At 41.4% G+C, this 21,600-nt stretch overlaps 1 protein-coding gene across 1 annotated transcript; it reads left to right on the top strand.

Annotated features, from left to right (window-relative positions):
- The first annotated feature begins 8,741 nt into the window (after window positions 1–8,741).
- Window positions 8,742–20,612, top strand: DAPL1 (death associated protein like 1). Its single transcript, XM_082483313.1, has 4 exons — window positions 8,742–8,800; window positions 12,418–12,505; window positions 18,654–18,717; window positions 20,277–20,612. Exons 1-4 carry the CDS (start codon window positions 8,752–8,754, stop codon window positions 20,394–20,396), a joined length of 321 nt encoding a protein of 106 aa, XP_082339439.1. The 5' UTR covers window positions 8,742–8,751; the 3' UTR covers window positions 20,397–20,612.
- The last annotated feature ends 988 nt before the right edge of the window (window positions 20,613–21,600 follow it).

The following is a 21,600-nucleotide window of genomic DNA, read 5'->3' as shown; positions in this document are numbered from 1 at the left end:
TACTAAAACCGATTATTCTGTTTTAGCACCTTTGTATAATTTTTATGACATTCTGCAAAGACTATCAATTATAACATTTTCCTCTTGTGTAACTTTCATGTTTATTCCTCTACGTAAATACAGCAATTACATTTTAGCTCCGTACTACTACAATGTTATCCCAAACAAGCCAAACAAGACCAGGGGCAATTCACAGTTCTCCCTCTGTTTTCCAGATTATTGACAGACTCCAAGGAGTATGTCCTAATCACCACTGCTTCAGAAAGATGCTACTCCAATGGCAATTACTGGGGAATTTAAATCAGTTTTTACCCACCATGAAAAAGGTACATTTCTTGTTTACAATTGGGTCCAGTATGAAGCTAGGTCTAGTAAAGAATTACCATTCAGTTACTGCATGTGCTGTGCCCTCTAGAGGCTAGTCACTCTAATGCAAAAAGTTGGTTTTGTGGACTTGTTCAGAAAAATAGATGCCATGACAAGTAATTTGCAGTTGACTAGCTCCAAGGAGTTCAATATCACATGACATGTAAAACCAGCAAGACACCAAAAAATATTTTGCTCTCCTTTGCTTCTCACCATTAAGCTGTTTTCTGAGTGTGAAGGTCCAAAGCCATGATCAACAGCAACAAAATACAGCGAATTCCCATGTTTAACATTTGGGGAAACTAGTGTTGCTGTTACGATATGACAGAAATAGCAAAATCTGTGTAAGGGCTTCCGTACGGCTCAGTGTGTTGCAATTTAATTCTTTAGAATTTATTCACTTATTCCACTACCCAGTAATATTTTTTTTAACAAGGACACTTAGGTGGACAAAACACATGATGAAAAAGGTATATCTTTCTAGTCATTCTGTCAAAAGAAGTTTGATTCTATAACCAAAAATTAGCCAGTAAGGTATATCTTCTCCTTAATGATATCACCCTTTACCTTCCAGCAGTATCACGCAGTGTCTGGATGCTTCTTCTTGTAGTCGTGATGCGTCTTGTAGTCTGTGCAACAACTAGCGTCCAGATCAGAACCAGGGCTTGAACTTCTCAGGTTTCCTAGAAGAAAGAGATAAGCTTTGCAGATGTGAAGCCAGACTTCCTACAGATTTTGTCAGATGCATAATATATGCACTAGTGAACAATTATATCAATATAAAAATCACTGAACATATGGCTGCCTTCACTAATTGGTCTTTAAATACTTAATAATAATGTTCTTTGCTACATTACTAACTTTATGCTGAACTACTATAAACTGACAAGGTTAATCCAGGACAGAGGAAAAAAAAATTAAAGCATGGATTAATAAAAAATAAGTCATATACCTGCACCAGATTATTTGTTGTCACCATCGCGCTCCTGCAGCATTTAAGAACAGCTATATTGACTCAATTGAAAAATGCACTATCTGTAACTGTGCTTCAGAAAACAGCAACAGTATTTCACCATTCAATTACCAGATGTAAAAACAGTATCGGTTCATGTCATATCAGTAGCCACTAATTCTGACATTAGAAAATGAGCAACACTGGAGACAAGGTGGATAGGGGAAACTCCTGCAGAGTCAGGAGCAATAGAATTAACAACACAGAGATACAAATTAAAACATAATACATGCGGAAGATATTCCATATGCCTTCACGCTGAAGTGCTTGTTTTAGATGGGGACTATGGCTGATGTATAATTATGCTAATAGCTATTAGCTAGATTAGATCAAGTAATCAGACAGTCTACTTGGAAAAATGTTGATTCTTGATTCTGCCAAGTGACGTTTCAAACTTTGCAATCAAGTAATAACTTGCCTGTAGAACGTAGATTCTAAAGGAGGAACTGTCATGAAAGGTGGAAGAGTTCCAGAGCACTGAGAGGACCGCTCAAAATATTTCCTGTGACTATTGTCTCTTTATCACAATTAAAATTCTGTGTCTGCTCCCAGGCTTTCCCACACCTGCCTCCATTTTGAGAAAAAAAACCAAAAACAAAAACAACAACAAAAAAACCAACCAAAACCAAAACAAACCAAAACAAAACAAACCACAAATCCACATTCTAAAAATACATAGAACTATTACAATGTAAATTCCATCCCTAATTCAGTCATTCACAGAGTACTACCATTAAAATAAATCTATCCCCAGCATGAGATGAGCATCTCTGAAGTCTGATATTTATGTGAATGGGACTTCAATGGAAGCAGGACTGAGAATGGCAGGAAAAGGGGATTTCAACTGCACTATTCCACAGTCACAGGAGAATGAGTGTCTCACTCATTCCTCCCGCCCAGACAAACCAGTCTAATAATTTCCAACAGAAAAATAATCTAAATAAATTAAAGCATTAAATAAAATCAGATTTACAAATCTATGCTGATGTTGCGGTATTTCAGTAGTGCCAAGGGCTACTTGTCAAGAACAACAAACTGATAAATACTATTACGCAGATATGATTTCCATTCACAACAGCTTCTGGTTTAAATATATAACAAGTGACAGAGGTATTGAAGTAAAGAGAAAGAGGGTGGAAGAAAACCAAAAAACAAATAGTGAATTACATTTAATATCGTAAGAAATTCACAACAGCAACTTCTTATTTCTTGTTTCAACCAAGTTCCCATGATTTTCACAAGAATTTCTGGAACAGATGTACAATGGAACTAAACATTTTTATTATTAATGCTTTAGGCAGTCTGTATTACTTGACTGCCTTATGGGGTAAGTTATGTACCATCACCATCAATCTGTACAGTAAAAAACAGTTTATGTTCCATATATTTCATGATTCACACTCATTAAAAGATTGCACAATGTAGTTTTTATTTTTGCGCTTACAATTCCATACTATGGGACCAATTTAGCACGGGTCAATGGCTCGGTTTGCCGCTATGGTTTTACTATTAAAAGCATAGACTCTTACTGGATGACCTAAAGTCTGGATTTTAAAGGCAGTGAAGGAAAATCCAAGCTTAAACATTCAAACCAACAGAGACAAATCTAAACCTGTTCAGAATTGCCTTCTTTCAATCAGTTTCATAGAGGTGGTGGAAGGTGTTGCAGGAGGCATAGATAAGAACTGCTATGGCTTTTATGCCTTAGTAGGAATATTGGTTTGCTTTTAAAGAAAGCCAAGAAGGACTAGGTTTTGATATTGAAGTATGCTTGCAGACAATGGGTAGAGATGGTTACCTCACTGACACGGGTAGTATTTTAACCAGAAACATGAAGCCAATAGATATAATAATTAGTTGTCACGGTATCAAAAGAATCCCAACGGTTCACCTGCCAAACTCCAAGTTTGAATTGAGGGTACTGAGGGAACAGTGTGATGGAGAAGAGGTTGACACTGAGCTTGCACGCAGGAGATGCAAGCTACAGTAAGGGAAGCAGGCTCGCATGGGTTTTCCAGATTCTTCTCCTCTCCGTGCTTTATTTATTTTAATTTTCTCACTCTCGCTTTTCTTCACACCTATTTCTTCCTTATCCTGCTAGCAGATTCAGCAGCATCTCCAAGATACCTTTTCCTATGTGAATTCTAGGTCCACTCTCAAAAAAATTAAGTAGGTTGTGTCAGCATACTAAAATAACAGCTATTTACAAAAAATATCCACTGGGGAGGGTTATCTCTGATCTGAGTAGATAAGCTCTAATGGGGCCTTAAATTTGAAATGAAAGCACCATGGATGGGAATCGCCACCCCAACTTTCCAAAATATGTCAACAATGAAATACCTAAGTTCATAGCTCTTTTACAATGTCTGCCTGAGAACTACACTGCTGCTGGGAGAAGGAATGATATACGGATTTAATAGGTTTGCTATTGCATGCTGCAAATTCCAGGACTGAAACCTGTGGACAATACCTAATAGTGACTAGCATGCAAATAGAAAAAAAGAGACTTCTGACACCTAACCAGTGTAAAGAGATACTGACTTTGGTGAATTCGTCATTGCTATGAGCAGATGCAGAGGAAATAAATACTTACTACCTTAAGGAAAAGCTCATGAATCATTCAGCTCTGATATGAGGAGGGTAGCACACCCACATTCATGTAAATAAACTGAAAAATCAATATTTCTCTGCTGAGAAGAAATATTTCTCTGTAACATTAATATGAAAAACCCTTGCTACCGAACAAATACTTCAGGAAAAGTTTCTTTTGTTATCTCTCCTTCAGACCATTTTATCTGAACGAACTTCTTTCCCCAATCCAAATTGTCATCATCCATTTCAAGCTAAAAACTTACTGGCAGAGATATGCAGTACTATTGACTTTAATATTTGCAAAGTAAGTTGCTTTTCTAGGGAGGAAATTGCTGCATTTCAAAGCTATTTCCTGCCTCATACACACAGAACTAAAAAAAAAAATCAAATATATCTGGTTTAGACTGGATGTCCTTCAACTTTTTCTGCTCTAAAAATCCAAGCCAACAGTAGTCATCCACAAGGTAGCTGCCATGCTGTAAATCCCTACTGGTTTCACAGAATCACAGAATCACAGAATTATCAGAGTTGGAAGGGACCTCTAGAGATCATCTAGTCCAACTCTCCTGCCAAAGCAGGACTGCCCGGAGCACATTACTCAGGACTGCATCCAGGCGGGTCTTGAAAATCTCCAGAGAAGGGGACTCCCCCCCTCCCTGGGCAGCCTGTGCCCGTGCTCTGTCACCCGAACCGTAAAGAAGTGTTTCCGTGTATTTGAACGGAACTTCCTGTGTTCTAACTTGTGCCCATTGCCCCTCGTCCTGTCACTGGGAACCACTGAAAAGAGCCCGGCTCCATCCTTCTTCAACCCACCCTTTAGATACTTGTATGCCATAATAAGGTCTCCCCTCAGCCTTCTCTTCTCCAGGCTAAAGAGTCCCAGCTCTCTCAGCCAAACATGGTTTCTTATACCATGTTCTCTTCTACTTTTTCTACTCTATTTCCCCCTTCTTCTGATTACTTAATCACATCCTATTCTTACATTCTCTCTCTCCTCTTTTTGGTTTTAATTGTTGAAATCCAAGAATAAGACAATCCCAAATAAAGCATGAGACTAACGACTTTTTCTTCTTTCATGTTTTGCTTTCGGAATGTCTAAAAGAGTTAATTTTTGTGATGAAATGCTTTGCAACAGCAAAGCAGAACATGCTTACAGCATCTAGAAAAAACTCTGGCATTATGTGTTATGGTTTCAGCAACTGCTTGCAGATAAAATTCACTCAGTCTCGTGACAATATATGCAGATTTTGCTCTCTGACTCAGGCAGGGTTATTCTTGCATGAGTCAGGGAACTGTGAGCAATGCTTTCGTAGCTGTCTTTTTAAGCCACCGAGAATTGCAACACAATAAAATGGCAAGCGTTGGTAGTACTCTAATATTGCTTTCCATCCTCCCTCCCAGCACACATGCATACACAGGCACACAAACGCACCCCCCCACCCCCCCTTATTTGACTTGTCCGGTTAGGGACAGAGTAAGAACGGCGTAGGAGCTACCTTCTACTCTACACCCACTGTCGTACATAATGCCCAGGGACCTGCAGGTACCATTATCTTAATACAAAAGATTATAATCACCAACAGATTCAAGAAAATCCAAAAATTTCTGATGATTTCTTCATCCACAACATGGTTTACAACAGAGAGGGTAAATATTAAAAGACAATTCCTTAATGGAATTTTTCATTTTAAATACTGAAAGTGAAACTGTGAAGAAGTTTACCAAATAAATAATTCCAGATTAGCCATATCTACTTCCAGTTCTTGTGTTTCATTGTAAGAATGTTATAATAGACGTTTATCTTAGGTGATGCGATTCCTACAGAAGACATTTATTTTGGACAATGCTATTTCCAAACAGGATTAACTACCAGAACTCTGCGATGATAAAAATCACAGACAGGGTTCAGAAAATCCTACTAAGTAACAGTTCACAGTAGAATTATTTCAGAACTAAGTATTAATCACACAAAAAGCTTCATATGTAGTAAGAAAAAAGCATTAATGAACACTACCATTGAAACCAGGTCCTTGTTGTTTCCAGTGAGTACTTCTCTCCAACTTTTGCGGGGTATTCCAGTAGCCATGCTGCCATGATACTGATCTGGGGCAATAAAGACAGTTTAAGAAAACATGCGGGCTGCTTAGGTGTCTTCATTGTCAATGACAGTATTTAAACAAAACGTACCATATTTCATTAACACTCTGTCACTAAGTTGTTGGTTTCTTATTTAAGAAGGAAAATAATTACAATGAAGTATACATGGGAAATTATGTAAAATCACACATGAAAAATCTGCTTGTGCCATCCAGTGCTGGAAATTTTTTAACTGAAGCTTACTACGACTAATTACACATTTTTAATATATTAAGCAACAAAGAAAAATATGCATGTTCCTAGTTCACTGCAGTTTGAATGTCATTTTCATTGGTATAAAATTTTATCACTGATGGTACTGCTTTGAAAATATATCTGTTTAACACAAATGTCACAGTCACTTTATGGACATTCTGTATTAATTAAGGGGGAAATTATGGTGCTACTGATGGCAAAAAGAGACTTAATTGTGACCAAAGATTTAATTTCATGGCACAGCTTTTCAAAGAGCACATGAAATTCAGCCTAGATTTTCTGAATGACAAAATAGGATCTTTTGGATGAAGTGATGAAAGACTTGTTAATTCAAACATTATGACAGGTGGGTATTTTTAATAAATTCTGTGAAAATTTTATACAGGTTAAATAGTATAACTCATTACGATGCATTAGATAATTCAGAAGGGTTTGTTATAGGCTGCACTGTTGTATTTTTGAAGTGTGACAGTAAGTTCTAACAGGCCTGGAAGCAAAGGGGGGTTTTGAAACTTTTTTTTGAGGTGTATATAATTCACAAGAGAAAGAAGGTCCCTGTACCTAGCAGCTAACAGTCTTCTGGGCTCGATTTCAGAGAACAGGTAACTCACTGGTATGCTGCATGTGTATTTTGGACACTATGCATCCAAAGTCTTTAGAGTATTTTGAAACTGTCTATGATTTTAATAGATTCTTTCTCAGTTTGGTTTGATAGTTGGTCTTAATGGCCATCATAGCTGGAAAAAAAAAAAAAACACAACAACCCACGCAGATCCAACCAGAAGAAGAGCATTGTTGGCTGCACTTACTAAATCATGATACTCACTTTGCACTCCCATCTAATTGCACTAATTATGCAAAGGCTTTTCCTGAAATTTGACTAGTAAATTTTCACCTTCCCTGCTGACAATCAGTTGTTCTTGCAAACTCATGGCAAGGTGTTGCATTTTTATATTTTAAACACTTGGGTTCAAAACCCACTGAAACACTTATTTTGGAAGACTTTTAAATAGCTTAGGAATTTCTGTTTCCAAGGTTTTTAAGTATGAGAGTTATTACAGGTGACACATCATTTTTGGCACAGTATCACGTAACAGTAATTTCCAAACATTTGCTTTCAAAATGCTCTCTCCATAGCACCAGTTGCTTTCAAAAAGCAGTTACTTTCTCACTCATTGTTCAAGTGTCCCCTTTACCTTGAAGGGACACATTAAGTGTGTTTATTTTTTTGAAAACGTTAAGTAGGCTACAAACTACTGTCAGCCACTTGTCATCACAGAAATGGTCAGCAGATTTGGAACACTTATCTTCTTGGGAAAGAAAAATGCATAACTCATCTTTAAGTTTGAAACCTCTTTAATGCACTTTGCCATGAGGTAACCAGCAAACTCTGCGTTATGGTCACTCCCCACCTCGCTCTTCTACTTAAAGGTCTTCTTGGAATGAAATTAACCCCACTGATGTCATCCTTTAGCACTCTGTGCACTTCTGGCTCCAAATACTTTGCTGCAGTATCTTGCCTATGAATGATGCAGCTAATTAACTTCACGCGTAGTGCCACCTCCGTAAGCCTGCCCTAGCATCCTTTTACCCTTTTTTTACTCCAGCCAAAGCAGCCACTCCGTCAGTCATTACACTTACGTGTGTTTGCCATAAAACATTGCTTTTATTAAAGAACTCATTTGCTGCTGAGAATACACCCAGTATATCTTTCTTTTAGTGATTCACAAAAAAGTAGTTGTACTGCCCGTCATTACTGAAACAGAATCGAGCAATACCACAGGCTGAACACGTTAGCAATACTTGTACTTTCAGCCTTCCCCCCACGAGGCACGCGCGCTAGCACTCGTTTCTTCAAATCTTAGCGGTCTGTCTAACACTAACTCCTCATACAGTTACTCCTCTCCCTCAAGTTTCTCCCTTCCTCCTCCTCGCCCGTATCACCTGACGCCCTCGGGGCGCCCGGCGCTGCGCTCCCCTCTCGGCACACAGCACCGAACCGCCTCCGCCCCGCAGCCCGCCTCCCGCTCCGGCTGGAGCGCACACTCCCGTCACCACTCCTCACGGGCCCTCACCGCTCCCCGCTCCCGCTCTCCCCTCACAGCCCCTCATCGCTCCCGCTCTACCCTCACGGCCCCTCATCGCCCCTCACGGCTGCCCCTCAGCGCTCCCCGCTCCCGCCCTCCCCTCACCGCTCTGCAGCGCTCCTCATCGCCTCGCCTCGCCCCTCCCCGCCCTTCCCCTCATTGCCCCTCACGGCCCCTCCACTACTCCTCACCGCCACTCACCGCTCCCCTCACAGCTCCTCATCGTTCCCGTCCGCCCCTCGCCACCCCTTACCGCCTCCCACCGCTGCCCGCCCACGCCCGGCCCTCACGGCTCCTGCCCGCCCCAGCCCTACTGCGCCGCCCCCGCTGCCCGGACCCGCCATGGTGCGGAGAAAGCGTGTCTCGCCGCCGGGCGGGCGCCCTCCTGCAGGTAGGGGCCGGGGCCGGGGCCGGGGCCGGGGCCGGGGCCGGGGCCGGAGGACGGACGGGCGTCCCCCGGGCCGCAGCAGCCGAGAGCAGCCGGGCGGCGACGGCATCGTGGCGGGTCTCTGAGGGGACGCGGCCGCCGAAATCAGCCGTCCCCCAGAAAGGCGGCTCCGGGTGGTGCTGGCCGCCCGCGGAGCCGCCGGGACGGGCCGCGCCGCCGCCGGTGCTCCCCCCCAGGCCCGCCGCGGGCTGCTGGGCTGGGCTGCCCCGGCCGGGGCTGCGGAGCGGGGGGGTACGGGAGGAGCGGGTGCCGAGGTGGGACCCGGCCGGTCCGGTGCGGGAGGAGGATGATATAATAATAGAGGGAGAAATAGCTATCAATGTTTTCATGAAGTATTTATATATTTTTTTAATGTTCCAGCCTTATTCCTCGCCTCATATCCTAACGTGAAAAACTTTTTATTTCTCCCCCCCGGGCGTTCTTTGCCTGGCCGACCGGCGCGGGGGGCGGGGGAGCGGTCCCGCCGGCGGTCCGCCGCGGTGCGATGCCCGGGCGTCGCCTGCCGGCCCGGGCCTGCCGGAGTGCCAGTGCGCACGGGCGGTGCCGGCTGCGGTGCCGGTCCCTCCCTCGCCCGTGCGCCGCCGGTGCCTGGCGGCAGCGCGCCCGGCGGGGCCGGGTCGAGCCGGCGAGTGGCTGCGGGGCTTCAGCCTTTGCATCCCGTGCGCCGTCGCTGCCCGGTCCGCGGCCGTTAGCCTGTGTGACTCCCCGGTCTGTTGGGGGCAGTTACTGCCTGCAGAGCACACGGCGTAACTTGTGTGTCTCATCGTACCCATAGAATCTGTTCTGTTTTCTTCACAGTTTATCTTTTTAAGCATGCTTTTACTCGAGTTTGTGGTGTAAGTAGTTTTTTTCAGCTTCATTTATTTCTAGTCCTTTCCTTTATTTTTTTTTTTTTTTAGTCTGTGTGTGTGGCGGGGACGGTTGCGCTGCACCTGGAAGGGCCTTTAAACCACGGCAGGCGGTGACCCGGTGCGGGTTCTGTTTTTTCTTAATTCAGATGACAGTAAATCGCGTCCTGGCGAGGCGTATGTGTCACTGCGGGGGAGTGGGGATGGCAGGAACGAGTGGTGTCAGCTGTGCGCGCTGTCAGCAAAGCAGGTTGGAGGTGGACACCTTTATCCTGACTGTAGTATCTATCCATAAGTAACCTCGGGATTCAACAGCACTGAGTGCCTTTGGTTTCAGTTTGGGGTTTGGGTCGTTGGTTGGTTGGTTGGCTTGGGGTTGGGGTTTTTTTGAGAGGGAAGAAGGGGGATGTTCCTCCTTCCTTTCTTTCTTTCTTTGAAAATATACAGCTTTTTAAATGTGGAAATTAGTAAAGATTTTGGCACTGAGTTCTTAACTGTTAGATTACGTGGCTTACAGGGCAGTTACACAAATCCAAAAATTGAACTCTATATTAAAAGTTTGACATCTCTCTTAATTGTTTTGAAATAAATAAATAAATAAAAATTACAAAAGAGCTTTCTGATGCATTCCAGAAGCCTCCATATTTAACTGTTCCACTGCCATGGATGTGTGTGAGCAGGTTTGACAGCTGCTACTAGCAGCTATTTTACATCAATGAAAAGATTGAAATAAGTGATGCATTATTTCTAGTCATTTTAAATAACTTTGTTCTGCGGGCTTGTTGGTAGTAGACAAAATTCCTGATTGGCCACTTAGTGTTTAAATATCTTTTCTCATTTTGTCTCTCTCTCTCATTGTTACCCACCCTCCAACACCCCAGCTCCCTTTTACGCTTTTTGTAAAGTTTCGTAGTGTTAAAATGTCTTTGCTTCCCTGTGTGTCAGGATCTCTTCACCCTGCTAAATTAAAACTATAAAAAAAATGCTTGTATCTAGAAATCACCAATCCTGCACATGTGCTTAGTGAAGGTCCCAAACCAAAAGTCATGGATCTAGGTTCAGTTATGTTTTTTTATCTACTTCCCAAATTTTAATTGGGTTCCCATTTGCGGTTTAACTTTTTCTAAAAAGCAGAAAAAGAAAATAAATCTAAGCACCTAATAAGCTGTGGAAGAATACTTGGGATAACTTGCACTGGTGTTCTGGATGAACTTGTTATAAAGGGAAGGTGATGTCAAGAAGACAGTCTAAGATCTTGAAATATTCCAGGGTGTTTTGGGTTGTTTGTTTTGCTTTTTTAAATCCTTTGTCATTCTTGTTTAAAGATGCCTCTAATGTTATCTCCCGCTTACAAAGACAAGGAAGAGTTTCACATCGTGTGAGCTGAGGGTATTTAGAATCTTGATTCTCTTTACTGGTAGATAATTGGAAGTGGTTGACACTTCCATTTAAGAGGAAATTTTCCATTTTGCAGTTAGACTCCCAAAAGAATTTAGTTCAGTCTAGATCTCTAGTGTATTTGCAGCTGTAAGATGGCTAGGCGATTCATTTGCTGCTTATACAGCAGTATAATTAACTGGATGTGTGTAATTCTAAAAAGAAAAGAAAAGCCAGGTCTAGACATTGCAGAACTCCAGCACTGTAAGGCTGCTTTGGACGTGACTGCAGGAGAATTCTTGTTTCTAAAACTAAACCTGCAACCAGGAAATATAAGGTGAGTAGTCAGATGTGGTAGAAAATGGGTGTTAGTTACAGATGGACACATCTGCTCCGCTGAAAATGGCCAAATGCGTTTCTCATGCTATTTAGCTGGTAATTATTGAAACTTTCCTCTATTCCCTGTTCACTTCCACACCCAAATATTTGAGTTTGAAAACTCTAGTCTTGATTATTCATTATAAGAATAGAAGCCTTGCTGTAAGATGAAGCAACTTCTTAAAAATAATGGGAAATGCATACTAAGTTTGTTCTTTCTTTCTTACTGTCGCAGTTTTAAATTTTAAAATACCCTCATGAACAGGGAGAAAGTATTTCTTTCAACAAGATGTTTTAGATAACTTTACATGTTCTTTGTTCAGAATTGAATTTTCTGACATGCCTCAGACCTTAAATTATTATTGTTAGGTCGTCTGTAGCTTAATTAGTGCTAATTGGTTTTGTGATTGGCAGATATCTTAATAAAATATAATTAAACATGTTAGAACACAAGAACAAGATAAGTATGCAGCTGGTTCTTACCTGCATTATTAGGTTCATTCAAGAATATCTTGAGCAAATCATGAAACCTTTATTGCTGTTAGTGACACTGTTTGAAAACCTGAAAGTGTTGAGAGGTTTGTTTGCTTTGCTTTTTTAAATTTAAAATGGAAGCTATTACATCTGAGATTTGTGGGGAAAGAATGCATATTAACATAATAAGGTGTTAAGATTTACTATAGTTAGCAACAACCAAAACCCCTCTTACTTCTTGATTATAGTATTTGGAAGTTGATTTGAGTGTGCCATGACACAGAAGTTTAAAGTCTTTGTTGGATCTCTTTGGATTACTTCTGTGTATATGTGTCTTTAAAAGCGAAGCATAGAGTTAAATATTGAAAGATGATTTCTTGTTAAAAAAATATCTGGGATATAAGCATTTTTTTGCTTCTTAAGTGTACGTAATGTATGTAATTCTGTAGACATTTTTACATAAATTGTATTTTCTTCTTGCAGTCAAAGCTGGAGGTATGAGAGTGTCTAAAAAGCAAGAAAGTGGACCTGTTGAGAAAAATGCTAAACTTCCAGGAAAAGAAAAGACGAGGTATTGTGCTGCAGGGCTTGTTGCCCCCTGCCCTGTATTTAAAGTTCATAGGTAATGGGCTGAAGGTTGAAAACAAAGACAACTCTTAAACTCTGAATAGTTTAATTCTTAAATTAACTTGTACAATTTATAGATGAAAGGCAACTTTGAGGTAATCATCAACGTTTTAAAAAAAACAAATGCAACAATCAACAAAACCAACAAGAAACCCCAACTTCAAAACCTAAGGACAATGCCTTGCAGTGAAAGATAAAGGCTGAATCTTTTCTCTATCATCATGTGTTATGGGACAGAAATTAAAACAACGTGTTGCCTACCTATACCTAATAAAATGACGGTCAAACAGTTTCCAGTGAAATAAGAATGAATTTTAGGCTGTCCTCATTCTGAAGGAAGTGAAACCCACATCTCCCCCCCCACAACCAAGAGTCTGTTATCTCCTGTATAGGCTATATCTGCTATGTCAGTCTGAATTCTAATTTGGCTTTTTCTGTTTTCTACTTCGTAAGGTTACTCAAGCTATCTTGGCCCAAAATGAAGGCATGCTTCTATTTTTAAATAAGGTAGCAGTGACTGGTTGAAGTCTGACAAAACAAATATTTTCTTAAAGTTTTTTCAGAAAAAGAGTGAATATTTTTCTAAAATATATGCACTTTTCTTAAATACCACTTAACAAAAAGTTGACCAATATCAGGATGAGAGTGTAAAATTTTAATGACTTGTGGTGTTCCTGAAATTCTATGACAGTCCAAATCCTAAATGGAACACAGTGCCTAAATAGGATTTAGACACACAGGTTTTCGCTTCTATCGCAATTGTAAACCTTCTCAGTGGCCACCCAGTTTGGATGGTCCTTATCTCACCACATACCTTTTTTTCACAAAAAGTTCCCTTTAAGAGCCTGCGATTCTTTTGGGGCATATCTAGAACTGCATAGTTATTGCAGAGTACCTAGCATCCCTCATAATTGCTGTGACGTTCAGAAACCAGTCAGTGTAACACTGTTTTTGTTCAAAGGAGCCTGATCCAGTGATTTGCCCTTGGAACAAATCTGCTGTGTCCTGATAGCTATGACCTTGCTGTGCAAGGAAGTGGTGTATGTATCCTTCTCCATATGATGATTAGGATATTTGTGAGCGCTACAGAAATTTCTTCACCCTAGGTTTCCCGTAGCAGAGTCTCAGGCAGTAATCCAAAGGGAAAAAAGAAAATTTATTGGAATGGTACAGCAGCGAGGAGAGCTCGAGTGGGGTGCCTCCGGAGAGGGACCCAGAACCAAGAAATTCTTGGGGAATTATATCCTTACAATCTATGCATCTGTCCCTCACACGTTCTTCACACGCCTTGCACGAGCCACCTGGTCCAACAGTGATTTATGGTCTGGGGTTGTCGTATTCCGTATTGGATTCTTCCTCTGTCTCCAGGCAGGCCATCAACTGTTCCTACCTTGTCGAGTTGCATCCTCTCCCAGTTTGTACAGGTCTCCGGCCCTTCTTTTATGTAATTAAGTAGAAGTTCAAAACAAGTTCAGCCTCAGGCTTCAGCAACTTTAGCTACTTATGCTAAGTGAGTTCCATATAAGTAGTATGCCTAGCACTAAATGATTAACTCTAAATGGTTAGTTTTATTTAAACTGAACCACTAATACTCCATATTTCTTTATGGTGAGGAAATAGAAGACCTGAATTTTAGCCTGTTATCAGCTAAAAATGGTACATAACATGCTGTGTCACTGCCTTTCCCAGTGAGCTAGATGCTTCCTGTTTCATAGAAAAAAGACTCATAGAAAAAGTCTTCATAGAAAAAGACTTGAGACTTGTGGGGATAAGACAAAATGTAACGGTTAAAGTACTGTGCTTGGGGAGGTGGATCTAAAATTCCACTGGACATTGTAACTCACATTTAATACCTTTATCCTTTTTCTCAGTGTTCAAAATAATGTGTAAGTTGAGACTGGAACTTGGATATCCTTCTCTAATGAGTGCTGCTGCACCTAGTGTACACGTTTTTTCTAGCCCTCTAAAACATTAAAATTTTGCGGCTCAGTGGCCCAGCTCCAAGCAGAGAGCACAGTCTGATCTCGTCGAATCTTGAGTGCAGGAGATGAGAGCAGGAGATGAGGGCTTTGTTCCCTTTAGAACAAGGACAGCCTGGAATTCCTTCTTCCCTTGGAAACTGTTGAGCACTATTAGGTATGGCTAGGAAATGCACCTGTTGTTGCTTTAAAAGTGACTTTGCCATCTTGCTATGAAAAGGCACTTATAAGCAAATACCTGTAGGAGTGGGCTCTGATTTCTGTCCGGATGTAGATGCCTCTCTTGTCCCAGTTTGGGACTAGTTTTATGCATAAAAATAAACTGAAACAAAACAAGGTTAAATATTCTGTTGTATCTCTTAAGAACAGAACACCCTTCAGGCGGCAGTCTTTGTATTGATAGCTTGCTCTGGGCTTGCTGAAGAGGCCTGTCCAAACTGGGAGCAGCTCTAGAATCATGTCTTTATTAAAGCAGATCTCGGAATTATCCTGAAAGCTGTGAATTACTCCTTCCACTGCTCGGTATTTAGGGACATCAGTTACTTTTTACCTGTAAGAAAGGAGCCACCTATACTATGGAGTTTCTGTAGTACCCAGGTAACTATTTATAAAGCCTGGATTAGACAGGATAAGGAAGCGGTCCAGGTGACTTTTTCTGATTCCCACTTTTTTTTCCACACCAAGATTTAAGTGGCCTATATTACTTTTGAGAAACAGATTTACCTCTGGTGCTTCTGAATATCTTTAACTGCTGTCAAGAAGGCTTCCTTTTTAGTTGAATGTCTGTGTGTAGCAATCACAGTATCAGAGCGTCTGACAGTCACTACAAAGTACTGTAATCTAGTAACATCATTGTGAAATAGATTATTTTGCGAGGAGTTAAAAGGGAAGCTTGTGACTAGACTGACAGCCGAACTCAGTTTTTGGACCAAGATGTGATTTTATTTTTTCCTCTAAAATGTTGTAATCAGCTGGATAACTTTTAAATTAACTGGTTTTAGTGATATTTAACACTGACGTATTGACACTATTTTTGGCAGGCTACAGAAATCACCACTGTAGGTTTTTGGTTGTGTTTTTTCCTCCTTGCTTGCTTGGAGGACACTAACCTAAAATACAGTTTTTGGAACAAAGCTGAACCAGTAACACTAGCTTCTTGCCTGTTTACTGGTTCTCTGCGCCAGAATCAATGGCTACTCAATATAGTATACATGCCTTGTTGGGATGATGGATTTCATTGTCAGGTTGCAATCACAGAAGTCACAGACAACTTTGTAAAGTAGTTTAGTAGCTGTCATATACAGACTCCTTGCCTCTAAGTTTATGATTCAGATGAGATTCAGGTTAGGGATGGGATGCCATCCAGAGGGACCTGGACAGGCTGGAGAAGTGGGCCTGTGTGAATGTCATGAGGTTCGACCAGGCCAAGTGCAGGGTCCTGCACCTGGGTCGGGGCAACCCCCGGTATCAGTACAGTCTGGGGGATGAAGGGGTGGAGAGCAGCCCTGCCAAGAACGAAGTGGGGGTACTGGAGGATGAAAAGCTGGACATGAGCCGGCAATGTGCGCTGGCAGCCCAGCGAGCCCCCAGCACCCCGGGCTGCATCCCCCGCAGCGTGGCCAGCAGGGTGAGGGAGGGGATTGTGCCCCTCTGCTGCGCTCTGAGGAGACCCCCCTGCAGCGCTGCTTCCAGCTCGGGGGCCTCAGCACAGGAGAGACATGGACCTGGTGGAGTGGGTCCAGAGTAGGGCCTGTTGAGAGAGATTAGCAGCTGGTACAGTGCTGTGTTTAGTCTTTGAGAACAAGAAAAATGTTGATTAATACACGAATGTTTTGGTAGTGTTTTCTGTTAAGTGTGGGACTTCTCAGTTCCCCATGTTCTGCCAGCGGGCGCAGGCGCACAAGAAGCATAAACCAGAAGATAAGGAGGCTGCAACCCACCCTTGAGACTGCAAATCAACAAGATAGAGCAGTCAACAGCCTGCCTGCCTGGACACAGAAAAAGAATACAATAAAGTGGTAGGAGACCCCAGACCAAAAATCACCATTGAACTTTAAAAAAAAAAAAAAAAAGTGTGAAGAGTGCGAGAGGGGCAGGTGTATAGATCACACGGGTGTAATTGCCCAGGGATTGCTTTGATCAACATCCCTGTCTGGAGGCACCCAGCCCGGGCTGACCCTGCTGCTGTACCTTTCAATTAAATTATTTATTTATTATGAAATCAAATGCCTGAGACTGCTTCAGGAAACCTAGGGTCGAATCTGAAGAAGGAGGAAGCACACCAAGTGTGTGAGAGTAAGAATGTGCATATGAGGAGTCGAAAGGGACACCCATCGGCCTGCTGCAAAGGGATCCTGGTCCTGGGAGTTAAAGACGTGGGTGGTGCGTGTGCAACTCCTTGGATGGGGTGTGAATGCTCGGGTAGCGCCTTCTCCTTTAACAGGTCAGCAAGATGCTGCGAGGGCTGGAGCCCCTCTGCTCGGAGAACAGGCTGAGAGAGTTGGGGTTGTTCAGCCTGGAGAAGAGAAGGCTTTGGGGAGACCTTATTGGGGCCTTTCAGTACTTAAAGGGGGCTTATAAGAAAGATGGGGACAAACTTTTTAGCAGGGTCTGTTGCGATAGGACAAGTGGTAATGGTTTTAAACTGAAAGAGGGGAGATTTAGACTAGATACAAGGAAGAGATTTTTTACAATGAAAGTGGTGAGACGTTGGCCCAGGTCGTTCAAAGAGGTGGTGGCTGCCCCATCCCTGGAAACATTCCAGGCCAGGTTGGATGGGGCTCTGAGCAACCTGACCTAGTTGGACTGGATGGCCTTTAAAGGTCCCTTCCAACCCAAACCATTCTATGATTATCTGAGAGTCTCAAAGTCACTGTCATAGCCTGAAGTGGCTACTCAGAGCTGAGATTGGGCTTGGCAGGATCTGAGCTTTGAGATTTAATTCTGGGGGAAAAAAAACACAGCATGCTTGCACTAAAGTTGCTGGGTAATATATGCCATAATAGAATGTAATGCATCATGTTAATAACTAGATGCCTGCCTGACCGTTTTCTGAACCATACATTACATTTGGCTATACCTCATTATTTAAGAGAAACAATTTGGAATTTGGTGTGTTCTTGGTTTTTGTTGTTGTTTTTTAATAACTTGGGGTTGGGGTTTTTTTGGTTTGTGTTTTTTCTGAAGTGAGAAGGTTTTTATTTTCATTGATTGCCAGTTTTGTTTTCATTGATTGCACCCAGTTGCATTGGGTGTAATTTTGCTGCTGTCTTTTCCGTAGTCATAGTTATCTGCTGGCATAAACAGATCTTGAATAGCTTGTATTTGTCAGTGTGGCAAACTATCGATTGCTAAATTGAAATTTCAGCAGGAAAGGTGTCTTTCCTGAACCACAGAATCATTAACCTAGCTAAAGCAGTATCTGCTTTTTCAAGAGGCACATTTAAGGTATCTGGTTCCCTGTGTTAAGATAATAATGATTTTTCTCGACTCCATTTTAAGCTACAGAGATGTCACTGCAAATAATGGTATCATCAGAAGAACATGCAATCCACAGTTCTTCCTGTTGCTGAACTAAATTATTTCATGTCCACAGATTGTTTATTTGTGGAATATTGTTAACGTGGCTGTTCTTCATTGGAATATGAAGGAGTTAATGGGATAATCTCAAGTTCTTGCTTGACAAATTGCTGCTGTCAAAGGAAACACTTCCCAAAAGCAGAAGGTGAACTTTTTTTGTAGGTCTAGATTGGAATCAAAGAATTACAAAGTCAAATTTTGTAGTTCTGGATATCAGTGCTCAGCTTCTGTGAAGCTTCTCCACAGTGTACAAAATAAAAACAAACCCTTTTGAGATATTTAAGAAAATTTTATAGAGATTTTTTTTTATAAAATGATATCTAAATAAAACAGCCTGCAACACAGATTTTGCATTGTTCTATTCTGAGGCAGCATACCTTTTTTAATATCATATAGTCTTTAATGTGATTAGAGGATTTCGCTCCAAAACCTAAATTTCTATTACAAAACGTTTTGAATTAAGTCTGGAAAATGAAAGTGACAAGTGCTTCTGTGAGATGGAAATGCTAAATGCTTTTTTCTTTTGCTTTACAGTGCTATTGCCAGTTTTTCAAAAAATCAGAACATGGGTGTCTTGGTAGCAGAAGTGCTGAGCAAAGTAAGTACATCTGGAAGAACAAATACGTGTTTGTCAGGGCTTCTCCATAAAGCTAAACAAAAAAAAAAATCAAAAAGTGAATTTTCCTTAAATTGCGGTCATCTGTCATTTGTAGGTTTGTCATCTACCACTAAATATTCTTGAGATTATATATTTCTTGAGCGGTTGCGTGGCTAAAATGGCTAGATGGCTAAGAAGTAATTAGCCTTCCCTCCTGATTCTGCTATGTTTGATTCCATTCCTGTTTAACACTAAGTAGCCCCAGGGTAGTTACATATGCCTGTTACAGAAAAGTACAGCAAGATATCAAGGTGTGTTCTTTTTTTAAAGTGGTATGTTGATTTAGATTTATTGAAATGTGGGGAAGAATTATCAGTGACGCAGTAAGTTTGTGGCAGAGCTGGGATTACACCCCAGGACAAAACCTAGTCTTCAGTTCTTTATCCCACTGTGGAAATAGCTTTAACTTCTGTAAGGGTCCAACTGTGAGAAGCGAAGAGCTAGCTTTTGGAAGGCGGTGGGTAGTGTCTCTGACAAGCGCTCGGTGGATACCAAGATGGCGAGCTGATGCCAAACTACAGTAAGTGGTTCCCAAGACAACAGGCACAGCGTATTCCACTGTTGCTGCGTATGCAGCTATTTCACCTGAGCCCTGATTAGATAGTCGGGCATCTTCTTGACTTCTCCCTTGGAAATACAGTGAGGTCATGTAAAATTTTGTGTCACAAAGCTGTTGATGGACCCTTCTATTCATCGTTATGCTTACAACTACTGTCCAGTATCTCTCACTGGGCTGTTGATGCAGACTCCTACGCCTACACTTCGCAAGAGCTGATTTAACAAGCATCTTTTCAATTTGCATGCTAATCTGAAGATCTGACAGTTACTGGTTATTTTTCATACACTCAGTGTCTTTAGATTCTGAAGCATAAAAGAGTTCCTCATCCACAGAGCTTGGTAAAACATTAGTTGCATCATTTCAACCTAAACCTTTCATCAACAGATGTGATTATAGCTTTAGTATGTAGATCTCGAATTTTTGCTTAGGCTTGTTTGTTAAGGAGAACAGATACAACTCATCCTGTTTCTCTTCCACTTGTTCCCATCTCCTCTGTTCTGACCTACCATTTCCTTCTGTTGGTTTCCAGAATCTCATACATGAAGCTTCCTGGGTAGCTTAGAAAGTGATAGTTAAGTACTGTAATGATGATGATTTGAATCTGGGAAAATAAGAATTTGAAGCAACTTACTGTTAACTCTGGCATCCTGATTATCTGCTCTGCTTTCCTTATCCTGCCAGCTCATTCTATGAACTACTAAAAGAAGGGAGGGGAAGAAACAATAGCTCACTGAAGGTAGTCAGGCTAATATGACTTTGAAAACAGAAATTATAATTAAAAGTACAGAGTCACCGTGAGTTTTATGTATTGATCATTTGAACTTTGTGTGAGGTTAGGTTTTACTACTGTTTTTAAACTGCTTTCATATGATGGAATTTAAGAAGATAATAGAAAACCTGTATTCTATCACAACTTTCCCCTCCCCCTTTAATGTTACAGATGAGCCACAAAATTCATGCAGCAGCATTACAAGTGACTCACCAAAAGCCACAGCCTGCCTTGGAGAAGTTCATACTGCCGAAAAGAATTTACATTATTAAACAGCCACGGAAATGTTAAGATACTCGTGTTTACTTAGAAGTGAGTTTCTATTCTAAATAGCCCACTGTGGTAAAGTGATCAAAAGCTGCGTGCTTTGTATCTTACTGTACTTCTGTTACAATAAAATACTTTATAAGAAGTGTTACTAAATGAACTTGGGATTTATTAAAATATCATGGCTCTGTCTAACCTGCTTTTACTAGTGTCCAGTAATTATGCAATGCCAAGAGGTCTAACAGCTTCACTTACTGCGTGACTTTGACTGAAGTACTGGAAACTGTCAGCCCTCATGTTTTGTTGGGTTTTGTATTTATTTTTTTTTAATGTAATGATAGTGAAGCTGAAGTGAACGTGATCAAGCAGGTCAAGCAAGCAGGTCACACCTGAAAGGCCTGTGTTTTGTTTTAATTTAGGCTGAGGTGTTCCAGGCTGAATGTGTGCCTTAGGCTTACCACATAATTACAAACTTCAGAAAGTCCTGGGAAAGATTGCCATGAAGTGGAAGATATATTTTTTTTCTTGTATTTCTTTCTGTAAGGAAATCCAGCTCCTCTGCAGAGATTCCTCTGCTGGGATCCAGACAGTAGGAAGAACCAAGTGAAAAGTTGATGCTCAAAAGTGTTTATATTGTTAACACGGAATCACGGAATTTTTCAGAGTTGGAAGGGACCTCTAGACATCACCCAGCCCCACTCCCCTGCCAAAGCAGGATTGCCCAGAGCACATTCCTCAGGACTGCATCCAGGCGGGTCTTGAAAATCTCCAGAGAAGGGGACTCCCCCCCCCTCCCTGGGCAGCCTGTGCCCGTGCTCTGTCACCCGAACCGAACCGTAAAGAAGTGTTTCCGTGTATTTGAACGGAACTTCCTGTGTTCTAACTTGTGCCCATAAGGATGCTTCTTTTTATAGTGTGCTTTCCACATGACTACAGTGGGAATCTATTGCGAACGTACGAAAAACACTCCCTCTCATATGGAGGGATCCCAGGTGGGTTACCCGGAATTAGTGTTACCGTTTAACATGAATGCATGCTTCATCTCATCCATCCATAAAATGTAAATAACTTTATGTTTTGATTAAAGATTAAATGATGATCACAGGAGGTGGTGATTAGTAGTATGTGCAATAAATAATTTGGTTACACCTTGAGTAAGTAGGAAAGATTAAAATAGTGCTGCTCCTATGATGAAAAATCTTTGTTTTTTTTTTCTCCGATGTTCCTT

The sequence above is a fragment of the Vanellus vanellus genome, assembly GCF_965231255.1.
Source record: "Vanellus vanellus genome assembly, chromosome: 5".
Lineage (NCBI taxonomy): Eukaryota > Metazoa > Chordata > Aves > Charadriiformes > Charadriidae > Vanellus > Vanellus vanellus.
This window is presented reverse-complemented; position numbering and strand designations above follow the sequence as displayed.

What these genes read in the sequence shown, in the direction of transcription:
- DAPL1 (XM_082483313.1), top strand. Translation starts at nt 8,752, where the DNA reads ATGGTGCGGAGAAAGCGTGTCTCGCCGCCGGGCGGGCGCCCTCCTGCA. An exon ending in GGGCGGGCGCCCTCCTGCAG is followed by an intron (nt 8,801 to 12,417) that starts GTAGGGGCCGGG and finishes TTCTTCTTGCAG; the next exon opens with TCAAAGCTGGAGGTATGAGA. An exon ending in CCAGGAAAAGAAAAGACGAG is followed by an intron (nt 12,506 to 18,653) that starts GTATTGTGCTGC and finishes TTTGCTTTACAG; the next exon opens with TGCTATTGCCAGTTTTTCAA.